The 11,794-nt window shown below is 41.2% G+C and overlaps 1 protein-coding gene across 1 annotated transcript; it reads right to left on the bottom strand.

Annotated features, from left to right (window-relative positions):
* Window positions 1-1,466: 1,466 nt before the first annotated feature.
* Window positions 1,467-11,449, bottom strand: DUSP19 (dual specificity phosphatase 19). The gene is made up of 4 exons (XM_073306097.1): window positions 11,041-11,449; window positions 10,531-10,577; window positions 8,613-8,765; window positions 1,467-2,184 (listed from the first exon to the last, which is right to left on the bottom strand). The coding sequence occupies exons 1-4, from the start codon at window positions 11,264-11,266 to the stop codon at window positions 1,963-1,965; spliced, it is 648 nt and encodes a 215-aa protein (XP_073162198.1). The 5' UTR covers window positions 11,267-11,449; the 3' UTR covers window positions 1,467-1,962.
* Between the last annotated feature and the right edge of the window lie 345 nt (window positions 11,450-11,794).

Raw genomic sequence — 11,794 nt, 5'->3', positions numbered from 1 at the left:
GACTTGAAGGGGGAGTTGCGAAGTTGCCTTGTGGTTGGAATTACATCTAGGTTTACCCTTCTGTCTCCACACAAGGTAACTCTACCTACACCCCCTCTCCCAGGAGACTAACATCCACAACAGCCTCTCCCACACCCAAGACTAACATGCACAGCAAACTGCCACCCCCAGAAACTGTAACACACACAGCACCACATACACCGCGAGTAAGGGGGCCAACCCTCCAGGATTGTCCTGGAGTCTCCAGGAATTAACAGATATAGACCTAGATCTTGCAAGTGAGTCCACTCTTGAACTCATGTGAAGCGTCACTGACTTCAATGGAACTCCACAGGGGCCCAGGATTCCACTCATGTAGATCTGCTTGCAGAATCAGGACCATGGACTTTTAGGACAAAATAAATCCTACTGAGCCTTGAGAACATTGCTGACATTACTGATAATATGCTTGAGATACGCTTTCTGGTTTAGCTTTTGATAAAAGCTCCTACTTAGATTAGTTTGCCAAAAACATACATATATGAGACACTAATACAATGGTCACCATTTAAAAATATCAATACCTACTGCTTAATATAATTAAATATACTGTGACATTTCCTAAACCCATTGTAGGAAATACTGCAAGTCAGGTTACTGGTGCCCAAAGGCAGGCATGTTATATACTTATAACAAACCTCTTAGCTCTCCCTCATTTTTAAATACACATTTATACTTGACCCACCCAAATCCTGTGTTATTTCATTTCTACTGCAAATTAAGAAAATCAGAAATGTTGAATCACGAAACCAACAATAGTGCCTGTGGTAAAGAAATTAATCTTTTAATGCTTTTCACACCTATTTATTCTTGAATTTCTCCCTTTGAGTTGTTTGTCAAATATGAGAGCTGGCAGGATAATGATGAGATGAAGAACTTTAAAGAAAAGATTACTAATTGTTTGACCATCCTGCCTCTTTTAGGTATCTCAGCTTCAACCTTCTGTTTTTGGTACTGCTTCTTTATGTCATCTCCATCTTCAGTTTTAAACCAGTTTATATTACTGGTTTGAATGGGTGTAAATGAGGGCAATATTTTGTCCTTGTTCTGTAAGGAAGTGTACACAACATTGTGGGTTTTAAGTCTGTAACCATATTCTGGGGCTTACAGAGAGTGGACAGCTTCAGGGTAGAGCACATTGGAACAGCACCCTTTGAAAAAGTAAACTCTTTTTTGAGCAGACCTAACTATACTGTGTGTTGCAGGAGATAAAGAGGAAGAGGTAAGTTTCCCCCTCCTGTTTTGGAGACTAGTATCACTGAAAGCTCCAGCAGGAAGCACTTTCTTTATTCTTAAGGAGGCTTGTGGCTGGCCCCTGAACAGGATGCAAAGGAAGAGAAGGCTCCTTACTGTCTGGCTAACCCACAGAATTCAGTAAAAATCTGTTTGCCTTGCAAGATCAACTTAAGAACAAAACAGAGGCATTTTGTTATAAGAACAGTTTATTATCTAGATTTTACAACCAGCTAGAATGGATAAAGATTGGACGTGGTATTAAAGTAGATGGGGGAAACTATTATCTGAGCCTGCATTTTATTTTATTTTTCTATTGCTACTTTCACAGACAGTTCAATGAAAACCTACCATTCTCTTCTATCTGATATTTCAAACAAACCAGAACTTGTTTGATCATTTTCTCACCACTCTGGGGGAAAAAAATGTGTCCTTGGGCCAAATTATCTCTGAAGTCAGTGGAAGAATATCAGGGGAAAAGCTGGTCTCTTAGCAACTTGATGTCTGGACCAACAAGTGTAACAGTCCATTGAGACTAAAAAGCTGAAGAATTAACTGTGTGGGAAATGTATTTACCCTCCCCTCATACATAGATCTTTAAATTCAGAAACGACAGTTTAAGGTATGCTATGTCAGCACATTTGTTACAGTATAACCACACAGATAGTTGCATGCATTTCTCTCATTTTCTCATTTGTGATCATTTATGCTTTCATTTGCCTTTTTACTGCACTCTTGGTACTTGTGAAGCTGCTCCATGAAGCCAGGATTCGGACAGATAGCAGGTCTTGCATTTTTCACCCAAGAAAATGCTCTAGCAAAATTGAGTCCTTCTGAATTAATTAGAAAACCAATGATGATTGCGGCAGCACGAGAAACTCCTGCATTACAGTGAACCAGCACCACTCTATCCTTCAAGAGAAAACGAAACACATTAGTCATTTGAGATACCGTATTACTATCTATTATACAGGCAGTGACAGATTTCATATAACATTTCCTACTGTTTATTTTGGTTTATTAAAAGCACCTTGTCTAGCTCTAAGCATTGTATAAATATCAATAGCTACAAACAAGGATAAAGTGCCCTAAACAAAAAACTTTACGGACCAAAGCTGCTTCACAACAGCCAAGTAATAACATAAGTAGCCTCTTTTGAAGGTAAGAATCTCCCATTCTATACAAAGATCCTGAAATCAATTACACTTAAATCCCTCAAGCCATTCCTCTTCACTCCCTAAAATAGATTCCTTGCAGCTTGCCCTGAAAGTTAAGAAATCCAGGCTCTGTCAGACTAATGGTGTTGGGGAGAGCAAGTCCCAGAGTCAAGGCTCCCACAGGGAGAATGCCCTGCCACCAGCCCCATCCCTTTTAAACTAAGGAGCTGCCAATTTCAACATGGGTCTGATTTGTAGTGTGGAGAGGAACTTATCTATGTTTTGTAATCAGGCTAAAGACAAGGAAATGTGGCAAATTGTGATTGCAAAAACAGAGGCAAGTGTTTGAAAATCCTGCAGGTCCAGTCCCACATTCCTTGCACACTCAACACTCATTCATCATTATTATTTAATTGTATTATTGTCGTGCCTCGGAGCCCCAGTTTTGGACCAGGACACGGTTGTGCCAAGTACTGTACAAACTGTGAGGACTCTGGGTAGGCTGGATCAGGCTCATGAATAGCTCTGTCAAAACAGACCTTAAAGAAACATATGTAATGAATAGAAACAAATTTGCTATCTACTCTATTTTGTACTTTAATTAGGCATACATGACTAGAGATAGACCTGAGGTGCAAAATTCTGACCCTGATCCAGATCTGAACTTCCCTCAGGTTCACAGGGGTTCATTCTGGGAGTTACATTCAGGCTTGTCTCTAATTAAATAATAAATAATACTTCTTTTAAATGAACAGCCTGAACCTTGTCTGAACAACATTTTTGAACATCCTGAACAACTTTTTAAAGATGTTGCTGTTCTGATAAAAATAATGGAGATTACTTAACAATTAAAAAGGAAGCCACCATCTAGAAAAATCACAGGAAATACTTTTTATCTTTGGAACTGATGGGAAACCGAAAGACTATCAAAGTTGTTGTAAAGCAAAAAAAGTTAGTATTTACCTTACACAAACTTTGTGATGCCTGCAGCTTAGTCTGTGACCTGGCAAGAGGTCCAGTCATATGAAATATCTCATTTCCATTGAGAAAAATCACTAGCACCATTTGCTGAATGAAGACACTGAAACTGTGACAGACCTCTTAAAAGTATACATATATTCTTAATCTATATTCTAAATACCCGAAGGCCTGGTTTGACAGCCCCTTATTAATGTGTAATAAGTCAATGGAAGTTTCACTGGGGAAATAAGACCTTGTAAATGGCAAGGTTCCCATCCAGAAATTATTATATTAATTATTATTATTATAGTATCACCTAAGGGTCCCAATCAAGATTAGGACCTTATTGTGCTAGATGCTGTACACACAGAGTAAAATTATGTTTCAAAGAGAATACAAAACAGATCAAGTGTGGGAGAAAGGAATAATTATCCCCTCTGTACAGGTGGTGAACTGAGACCAGAGAGATTAAGTGACTTGCCGAAGCTTACACAGCAAGCCTATGGAACAGCTGGGAATGTAATCTGAATCTCCTGAGTCCCAGTCTACTGCCTTAACTCCAAGACCATTCTTCCTCCCAACAAAATGCACATCCTCTTTACATTGTTTACAGTCTTGATTAACTTTTTCATATTCAGAGGAGTTCACTTCCTGGTCATGCACTGTAGCAGTGTGGTGAGCAGCTATTTTTAAAAGATATACATTTAAACGCACTGTGAGAATGTCAATGGCAAAACATATATGAGATTGCTCTTTAAGAAAGATTTTATGAGATTTTAAAACCTACATTTATTTTATTGCTAATAAAACAGTTGTTTTCTGTTCCAGTGTGCCCAGTCACAATTCAAATTAAACACTAAAAACCAATAGGCCACATTCTGGTCTCAGTTACACCACTGTAAATTAGGAGTAATTTTATTGATTTAGTGGAGTTATTCCAGATCTACACCAGCGTAACTGAGATCACTATCTAACACAAGGCTTTGAGGAAGTTATCAGGAATTAAGTTGGTAAAAATAAACAATGAAAAGGGGTAAAAATATAAACCAAAAACAGAAACAAAAAATCAGATTAATTTTTGCTAAATCACTGTAATTTCTTTAGAGTCTGCATTTAACTGATGCATCATTGAAGGGATTCAGTTTCTTCTTCTTTGTGCTAATACTCTATTGTTGCTATGCAGTTTTCTTTTCATGAGAGCTATGCTGCATACTGCAACAAATCAGATGGCTACATGCCTGGACTAGAACCAAGAACTATTAAATATGAACAAACATATGCAAAATCAATAACCCACATTTCATGATGGGCCACCTTATTCTTCCTTGCTATAACTCTACAGCTTGCTTGAACTTGGCACATTAGTCTTATTAATTTTGCATTCAACAGGAATGCAGCATAAATGTGAAAAACAGAACAATTCATATCTGCAATCTGAACTGGTTTATAAGGGTACAGTCCCATGTTCCTTTCAGCCCAGTTCTCTCCTAACCCAGAATAACCTATGTAAGAGACTGCAAACACTGCAATTTTCACTGCTGAATTTCCTTGGAATTTTTCAACTAGGAAAACACAGATTGCTCCTTTCAGGAGCAGCTATGGTTCCACATGTATCTTCGGGCCAGGCAGCTGGAGGAGGTGGCCTTACTGGGGATGAGAAGCTGGGACAAAGGCATAGGGACTCTGCATGGCTTATAATAGATCCCTGGAGAACTACCATGTCTGGGGGTGGGTCCTCTCATATGACAGATAAGGCAATTTTCTGAAATATCTTTGGGAGATCTTACTCAATTAAGTTTGCATAGCTTTGGAGTCCATTGTATTATAAATACAAAGTTTATGTACTATTGTGGGATTGTATGTAACTTCTCTAGGGGGAGACATGGTCAGGGTAAACCCTGGAAGTACAGTTGTAAATATGTGGCAGACAAGAACAAACTTTTGGGACAAAGAAAGTTAAAAGGGGTTTCCTAGGTAACCTCTAAGGGGAGGTTTATGCAAATGTATCTACTCCAGTTATACATGAACACAGCCCTTTGAAGCTTCTCCCTGAAGTGCTTTGTCCTGAAACTGTGACAGACCTGATCACCTGTTACATGAGGACAAGATCAAGGCCCAAACCGTATGAAGGAGAGAATCAATGATTTATTGGTGTGCTTGTTCTGAGCTAAGAGTTGCTATGAACTGCAACAACAGAAAAATCCCTTGGTAAGATTTGAAGGATTACATGGATGGTACCTGCCAGAGCCCTTGTTACAGCTGGGATTTTATCTGGTGTGTTTATTGGCATTCATGTAGGCTCTTTTCCTGTTGCACTGAATTGTGACTCACTACCTTTTTCTTGCGGGGAATGTACCTCCCCAATGCAACAATGTGGAGAGATCTTCACAAGGAAACCATGGCTGAAATCTCCTCCCCAAGACCCCTGCAGGACAGGACTGATCTGGGCTAATAAATTTAAAGTTATACATAGTAGTTATTAAATAAAAATATCACACAAAGACATTTAAATTAAGTCCTATCACCATTTAATCAAAGGATGGACTTTACATGGGTCACCTAATGTGCTTTTGAAAGTCTGCTCACTTACTTCAGTACCTAGTTGGGAGTTGAGCTCTTGAAAAATCTACCCCAGCTATGGATGCTGAAGTCTCTTGATAATCTGATCCCATTTGAACCAAGAACACAATAGACCTCAGTGGTTGTTAGTTTGGGACACTCAGTCCTTTCTTACTAGCTGTCAGTGAATTTACGAACAGTGCAGTGTTTGTTTATATTCTCTAATCCAGAAATTCTTAACCTTTTATTGAATTTTAACACAGAGTTCCTCATGGTCCACATTCCCCTTCATTAAGGCTCCCATTAATCTCCCCTCCCGCAGGTGACCAAATAATAATTCTTTAGCAATTACAGCAATTGCTTATTTAGAAAAGAAATAATAGGAGAGTTTCTAACATATTTTAGCTATCTGTCAGTGCTGTTTTGCTGCTAAAAATAGGAGGATCCATCACCATGTGACCAGCCAGCTCTCTGCAGACTACCAGCAAGTGCTCCATGGACCACAGTTTATTCTAATCCAGTGGTCTCCAACCTTTTTACGCCCAAGATCACTTTTTGAATCTAAGGGCAACTCATGATCTACCCCGCCCCATCCCCAAAACCCTGCCCTGCTCACTCCATCTGCCCATCTCTCCGTCGCTCGCTCTCCCCCACCCTCATTCACTTTCATCAGGCCTGGGCAGGGGGTTGGTGTTTGGGAGGGGGGGCAGGCTCTGGGCTGGGGCTGAGGGGTTCACAGTGTGAGGAGGGGATCTGAGCTGAGCCTGGGGAAGGGGGTTGGGGTGCAGGAGAAGGTTTGGGGTGCAGAAGGGGGCACGGGGTGCTGGCTCCGGAAGGGGTCTCAGGAATGGGGGTTAGGGTACAGCCTCCCACTGGGCAGCACTTATCTCCGGTGGCTCCCGGTCGGTGGCGGGCACAGCAAGGTTAAGACATGCTCCCTGCCTACCCCGGCCACACACCGCTCCTGGAAGGGGCCAACAAGCCCCTGCGGCCCCTGGGGTGGGGAGGGCGGGGGGCACATGGCTCCACACGCCGCCCCTCTCCGCAAGCACGGCCAATGGGAGCTGCGTGGGCAGTGCTTGCAGGCAGGAGCAGCGCATCGAGGGAGACCCCTGCCACCCTCCACGCCCCCCGGGGCCACAGAGCCGCAGTGGCCACTTCTGGGAGCAGTGGGGGGCTGGGGTAGCCTAAGCACTCGCCACACTGAGCTACCACCGGAGATCACAATCAACTGGGAGATCCTCTAGGATCATCCAGTCGATCGCGATTGACCGGTTGGTGACCACTGTTCTAATCTAATCAAAACCTAATCTCCTGGCAGTCTAACACACAAACATCTTGCAGTATAGAAATATTAGTATTGCCATGAAAGGCTTTATAAGAATACCGCTGACTATAGAGAAGTAACCGGAAAATTAACTTCTGAAGTGGAGCAGTGACACTAAGCTGGCAAGTCTCATTTAAGAATGAAATGGAAATCGTAACTGGAAACCTGAAGGAGGTCATTAAGTGAAACCCCGTTTTAGGTAACTTGTAAAGGATATGTCAGAAAGAAAGAACACTATGTGACACAAAAGTGGATGGGGCAATGTTACCTTCCTTTATCCTAAGCTATGTAAATAATGAACATGATAGATCTGGTGGAATAATCCAGAACCAGGTTTGACTGGCAAGGCATTTTCTCTTCTTGCACTGTTAAAGTCAATGGCCTGTATGAAATATAGTAATTCAACATGTAACAGACAGAGAGGACTTTGATTATCTGTAGAGCCTACAACGCTTTTTAATAGTTCTGGCATGAGATGCAAAATCTTTTTTTTTTCCCCCTCTCTACCCTGACATTGCCTGAATTCTTGTAGAAAAAGGAATCAACCTAAAACAGAGCAAAATTCTGTTCCCAGACTAGCTTCGTAGATCTCATTTCTACAGAATGTGAGACCAGGAAATCAGAACTGAGATCAGTTTAGTGCATGTACACAGAACAGAATATCAGAAATGAAAGCTGCCATGCAGCCCTGAGAGTTTTGTCCCATTTCCTACTTTTGTTCTTTTACAGGAATTTTGACATGCAGTTAGACACTGATTCAGTAAAGCAGTTAAACACAAGCTTATGTCTATCCCTGTTCAGTAAATATTTGCTGAACAGGGATGGTTTGCAGTTACTAACGTGTGCTCTAACTATTTTTATCTTGAATTCATAGTTTAGTGTGTTTCACCTTTAAGGGAGGGTTCAAGGGACAGTAACAGGCTGAAGTATCCCTGACAACTGGAAGAAGCCAGCAAAACCCTACTGATTTCCAGGGGCACTGCCAAACTCCCTGCTTCTTCTCTGGTATGTCAAAACACTGCCTCCCTAGTGGATGAATTCTGGAAACTCTACAATGGGAAGCTTATAGAGCTTTATTTTTTCCCCTGCAGGTTTTACTCCTGGAAGAGGGATCTGGACCTATGTTAAGACTTGCTTATCAAAAAGTCACTTATTGCTCTAGATCAAATTAAGAAATACTGCACCAAAAAAAAAAAAGTAGATAACAGTAAATAATATTTGATCACTCTAAGAAAAGTATGATTGATGGTTGTTGGGTTTTTTTTTTAACCAAAGGAAACTGTATTAAGTTATTGCCACATACCCAGGATAACTAATACTATGAAATATTGATTTACCAGCATCTTGGCTTGCTCAATAAACTCAAAACATTCTGGGAAATACGATGTGATGTCAGTCTCAGGGAGATCCAGTATAGAAATGTTCTTGTATATAAAGTCATTGGGGAAGGCATTTTCAACTCCATATGCCACATTTAGGACATGAGTAACCTAAGCCAAAAAAAGGTAGTTTATGAAGACAACAAGCAAAATGGACAAGAACAAAAATAGCATTATCTATTAAGCGGACATCAGTTGGAACATCAAATAGTAGTACTCAATTTTATTCAGACATTCTGTCTGTGTTTCTGACTTGATAAAATCTTAAGTGGATTCAAAAAGATAGTCAAGTGTTAAAATGTATAAAGTGGCATTTCAGTTTTTTTCAGTCCATCTTAACAAAAGAAGAATTACGCATTAAGGTAATGATGATGTTTCAAGTAGAAAACTTCTGAAAATGAACCTTTGAGAAGTTGTTGTTGCTACAGGTTAAAGTCTGCATCTTAGGTTATCTATTTCCTTTCATAAAGAAGGCACCCAAAATCCTTTGCAAACTACTTATAGGAATCCCCTCACTTATCACATAGCCACCTCTGGGGTGGAATGAACCTACTATTTAAGAGTGCATAGCCACAGTATGTAACAGATAATGAAATAATATGAAGAATTCCATATCCAATAAACTACTAAGGGAATTTTTAGGCTGGTAGAATCTGAATAACCAAACTGAATTTGGCAAGACTGACACCTTGTAGAAAGGAGCCATGGGATCTTGAATGACTATGATTAGGCAAAAACATCCCAGCTGAATGTGGAGAGGGGCCCAAATTAAATTAAGGCTGTGAGGGTCTTCTGCTCCCTGGGTGCGCTGACTGGTGCTCTACCAGACCTTTGCCTGCTAGCAATATTAGGCACTCTGGGGAAAGATCTGGCCAATAGGCCTTCACCCTCATGCTGAATCATATAATGGAAGAGCTACTGCTTCCCCACACAGGGATGAAGAGAGAACATCTGTTCGGCAGGGGATGAAGAGAGAATATCTGTTGCCCTCACCCTAACTACACCAGCTAGCGTAAGGGTTTTAAACAAAAGAGGGGGATAGCAGAGCACAGGAGAAGAATAGAAAAAAAATTAGAGGGATAAGAGTATAAATGTATTGGGTGCTCCAAATATATTAGCCAGCCCTACAGCTGAGGAGGCAACACCTCCATCAGCAAACTATCTCCTAGATTTATGCTGGGACATTGGAGAACCGGTTAACAGTGCACTTATTGAGTCACCAGCATTGCTTACTGGAGCATGGGGCCTCATGGTACAGCAGGTACAGACTAGGCAGGACAGGGAAAAGGTGGCCTTATGCCATTTTGGCACTGTCTGAATTCTGGCCTGGCTGGAGACTACTCTAAGTTATGGCAAGGTGGCAGAAGGTTATCCATACAGTCCCTATACTGCCAGGGTATTGCCCTGCAGCAGGGGAATGCCCCCTGGAGTACATTCACTCTCATTAGACCACCAGAGACCTAGAAAGGGACCAAAGTTGGGGAAAGATTCAGGACCATATGTGTCCCATCCCCCCCTTTCCCCCCCACTTGAATATCTCCCATATGAACACTGAGCCGGCTCATTGACCCTGCTTAGTATCTGAGGACTGATGAAAACACAGTTTGAGATGCATATAATCTGTTCTATAATAAATCAAACTTTAAACAACAGCTAACCTTGACATTTCATGTTTCTTGTGAAACCCACAAACACCCATCACGACTGTATGCATGGATCAGATGCAAGCTTTTGAGTAGCAACCTCATTAAACTAGATATAACATTTTTAAAGGGAAAAGTCAGAAAACTAACATTCTCTAATGATTAAAAAAGCATTCTCACTAGCAAGTGTTAAATATAAGACAGTCTATAGTCATTATTAGGCAGTTCGTTACCCCATATTTTTTCATTGTCTCCAGATCCTGAGCAGCATCTTGTGAGCCTGTAAAGAGAAGGGACTCATTATCACACTATTTTCATAGAGCTGTCAAAATATAAACAGACAAAGCAAATATCCTACTTAATTTTAAAACAAGTTAGTTATTTGTTTCCCCCTGGGGAAAATGAGTTATTTTAATAATGCAATCTAAATATGTTTACACTGTGAATAGTGACTTCTCATCCGAGTTTAATAAATCCAACTTTCCATCTGCTTAACCGGATAAAACAACATGAGCAGAAACACAAGAGGGCAAGCATAAAGAAAGTCATATTTCAGTGTGAATGCAAAGATAGTAATCTCTTGGAACCTGATCCTGAATGGTCCTGAGCACTCTATGGAAATGTGCATCGGCGTCAACTCCAACTGACTTTCGTGGGAGCTAAGCACCCCTGGCTGGTGCTCAGGACCGTGCAGGAGCAGGCATTTAACAGGGATGCAAATTTAAATTCAAACGGTCACTCACCTAGCAGCAACCAGGGCTTAATAACGCCAACCTGCAGGTCCAAGCTAAGGTCCTGAACGTAACCACAACCGAACCCATCACTTGGCTCTGCTTCTTCCACCACCTGCATTCGGGCATCTTTCCATGTCTCTGTAATCCTCTTCCCCGTTAAAGTTGTTACCCTTGTGCATTGCTTCTTAAGATTTTTCCTGGAGAAGTTTCTGATTTCCTGAGTCAGTGAGTGCATTACATGAGCAGGCAACTTCCAGCTAGCAAGTAACGCAGGCAAACCTAGCAGCCTGTAACTCTTCTTCTCCTTCTCGCTAACCTATGGCACGGTCTGCACCGAACGCGCAGGCTCCTTGCGGCTTGGAGTGGGCAGGCAGACGAGAAGGCTACCACCTTAAGCCTCAGTTTTCTAAAAAGGCTGTGCAAGACAGCTTTTGATTGGTCATACAAAAGCGTTCCCCTATTGGTTTACAATCTCTTCTTCCTGTTAGTTAGCTGTCAATCCGTGGCACTCAGGGCACCAATGAAAAATAGCTCTGTGCAATCATTATGTTTTCATCTGACCACGCTGGTTACTTGTCTGTATTCTAGTTGCTTTTGGTTAGTTGACTGTGTCCACTGCTACAGAAGTGTTATTTGTAAAATAGTTGGGGAAGCTGTCAAATTGGATTGTGATTTATAATGTTTTAATTTAAAATATTTTCAGATGAAGTCAGGGCTTGTCAACATTCCAAGTCCACAGGCCTGGAGACTGAACTCCGCTATT

Source organism: Lepidochelys kempii, chromosome 11 (genome assembly GCF_965140265.1).
Source record: "Lepidochelys kempii isolate rLepKem1 chromosome 11, rLepKem1.hap2, whole genome shotgun sequence".
Lineage (NCBI taxonomy): Eukaryota > Metazoa > Chordata > Testudines > Cheloniidae > Lepidochelys > Lepidochelys kempii.
The sequence above is the reverse complement of the archived record's forward strand: the minus strand, read 5'-3'. Positions and strand labels throughout refer to the sequence as shown.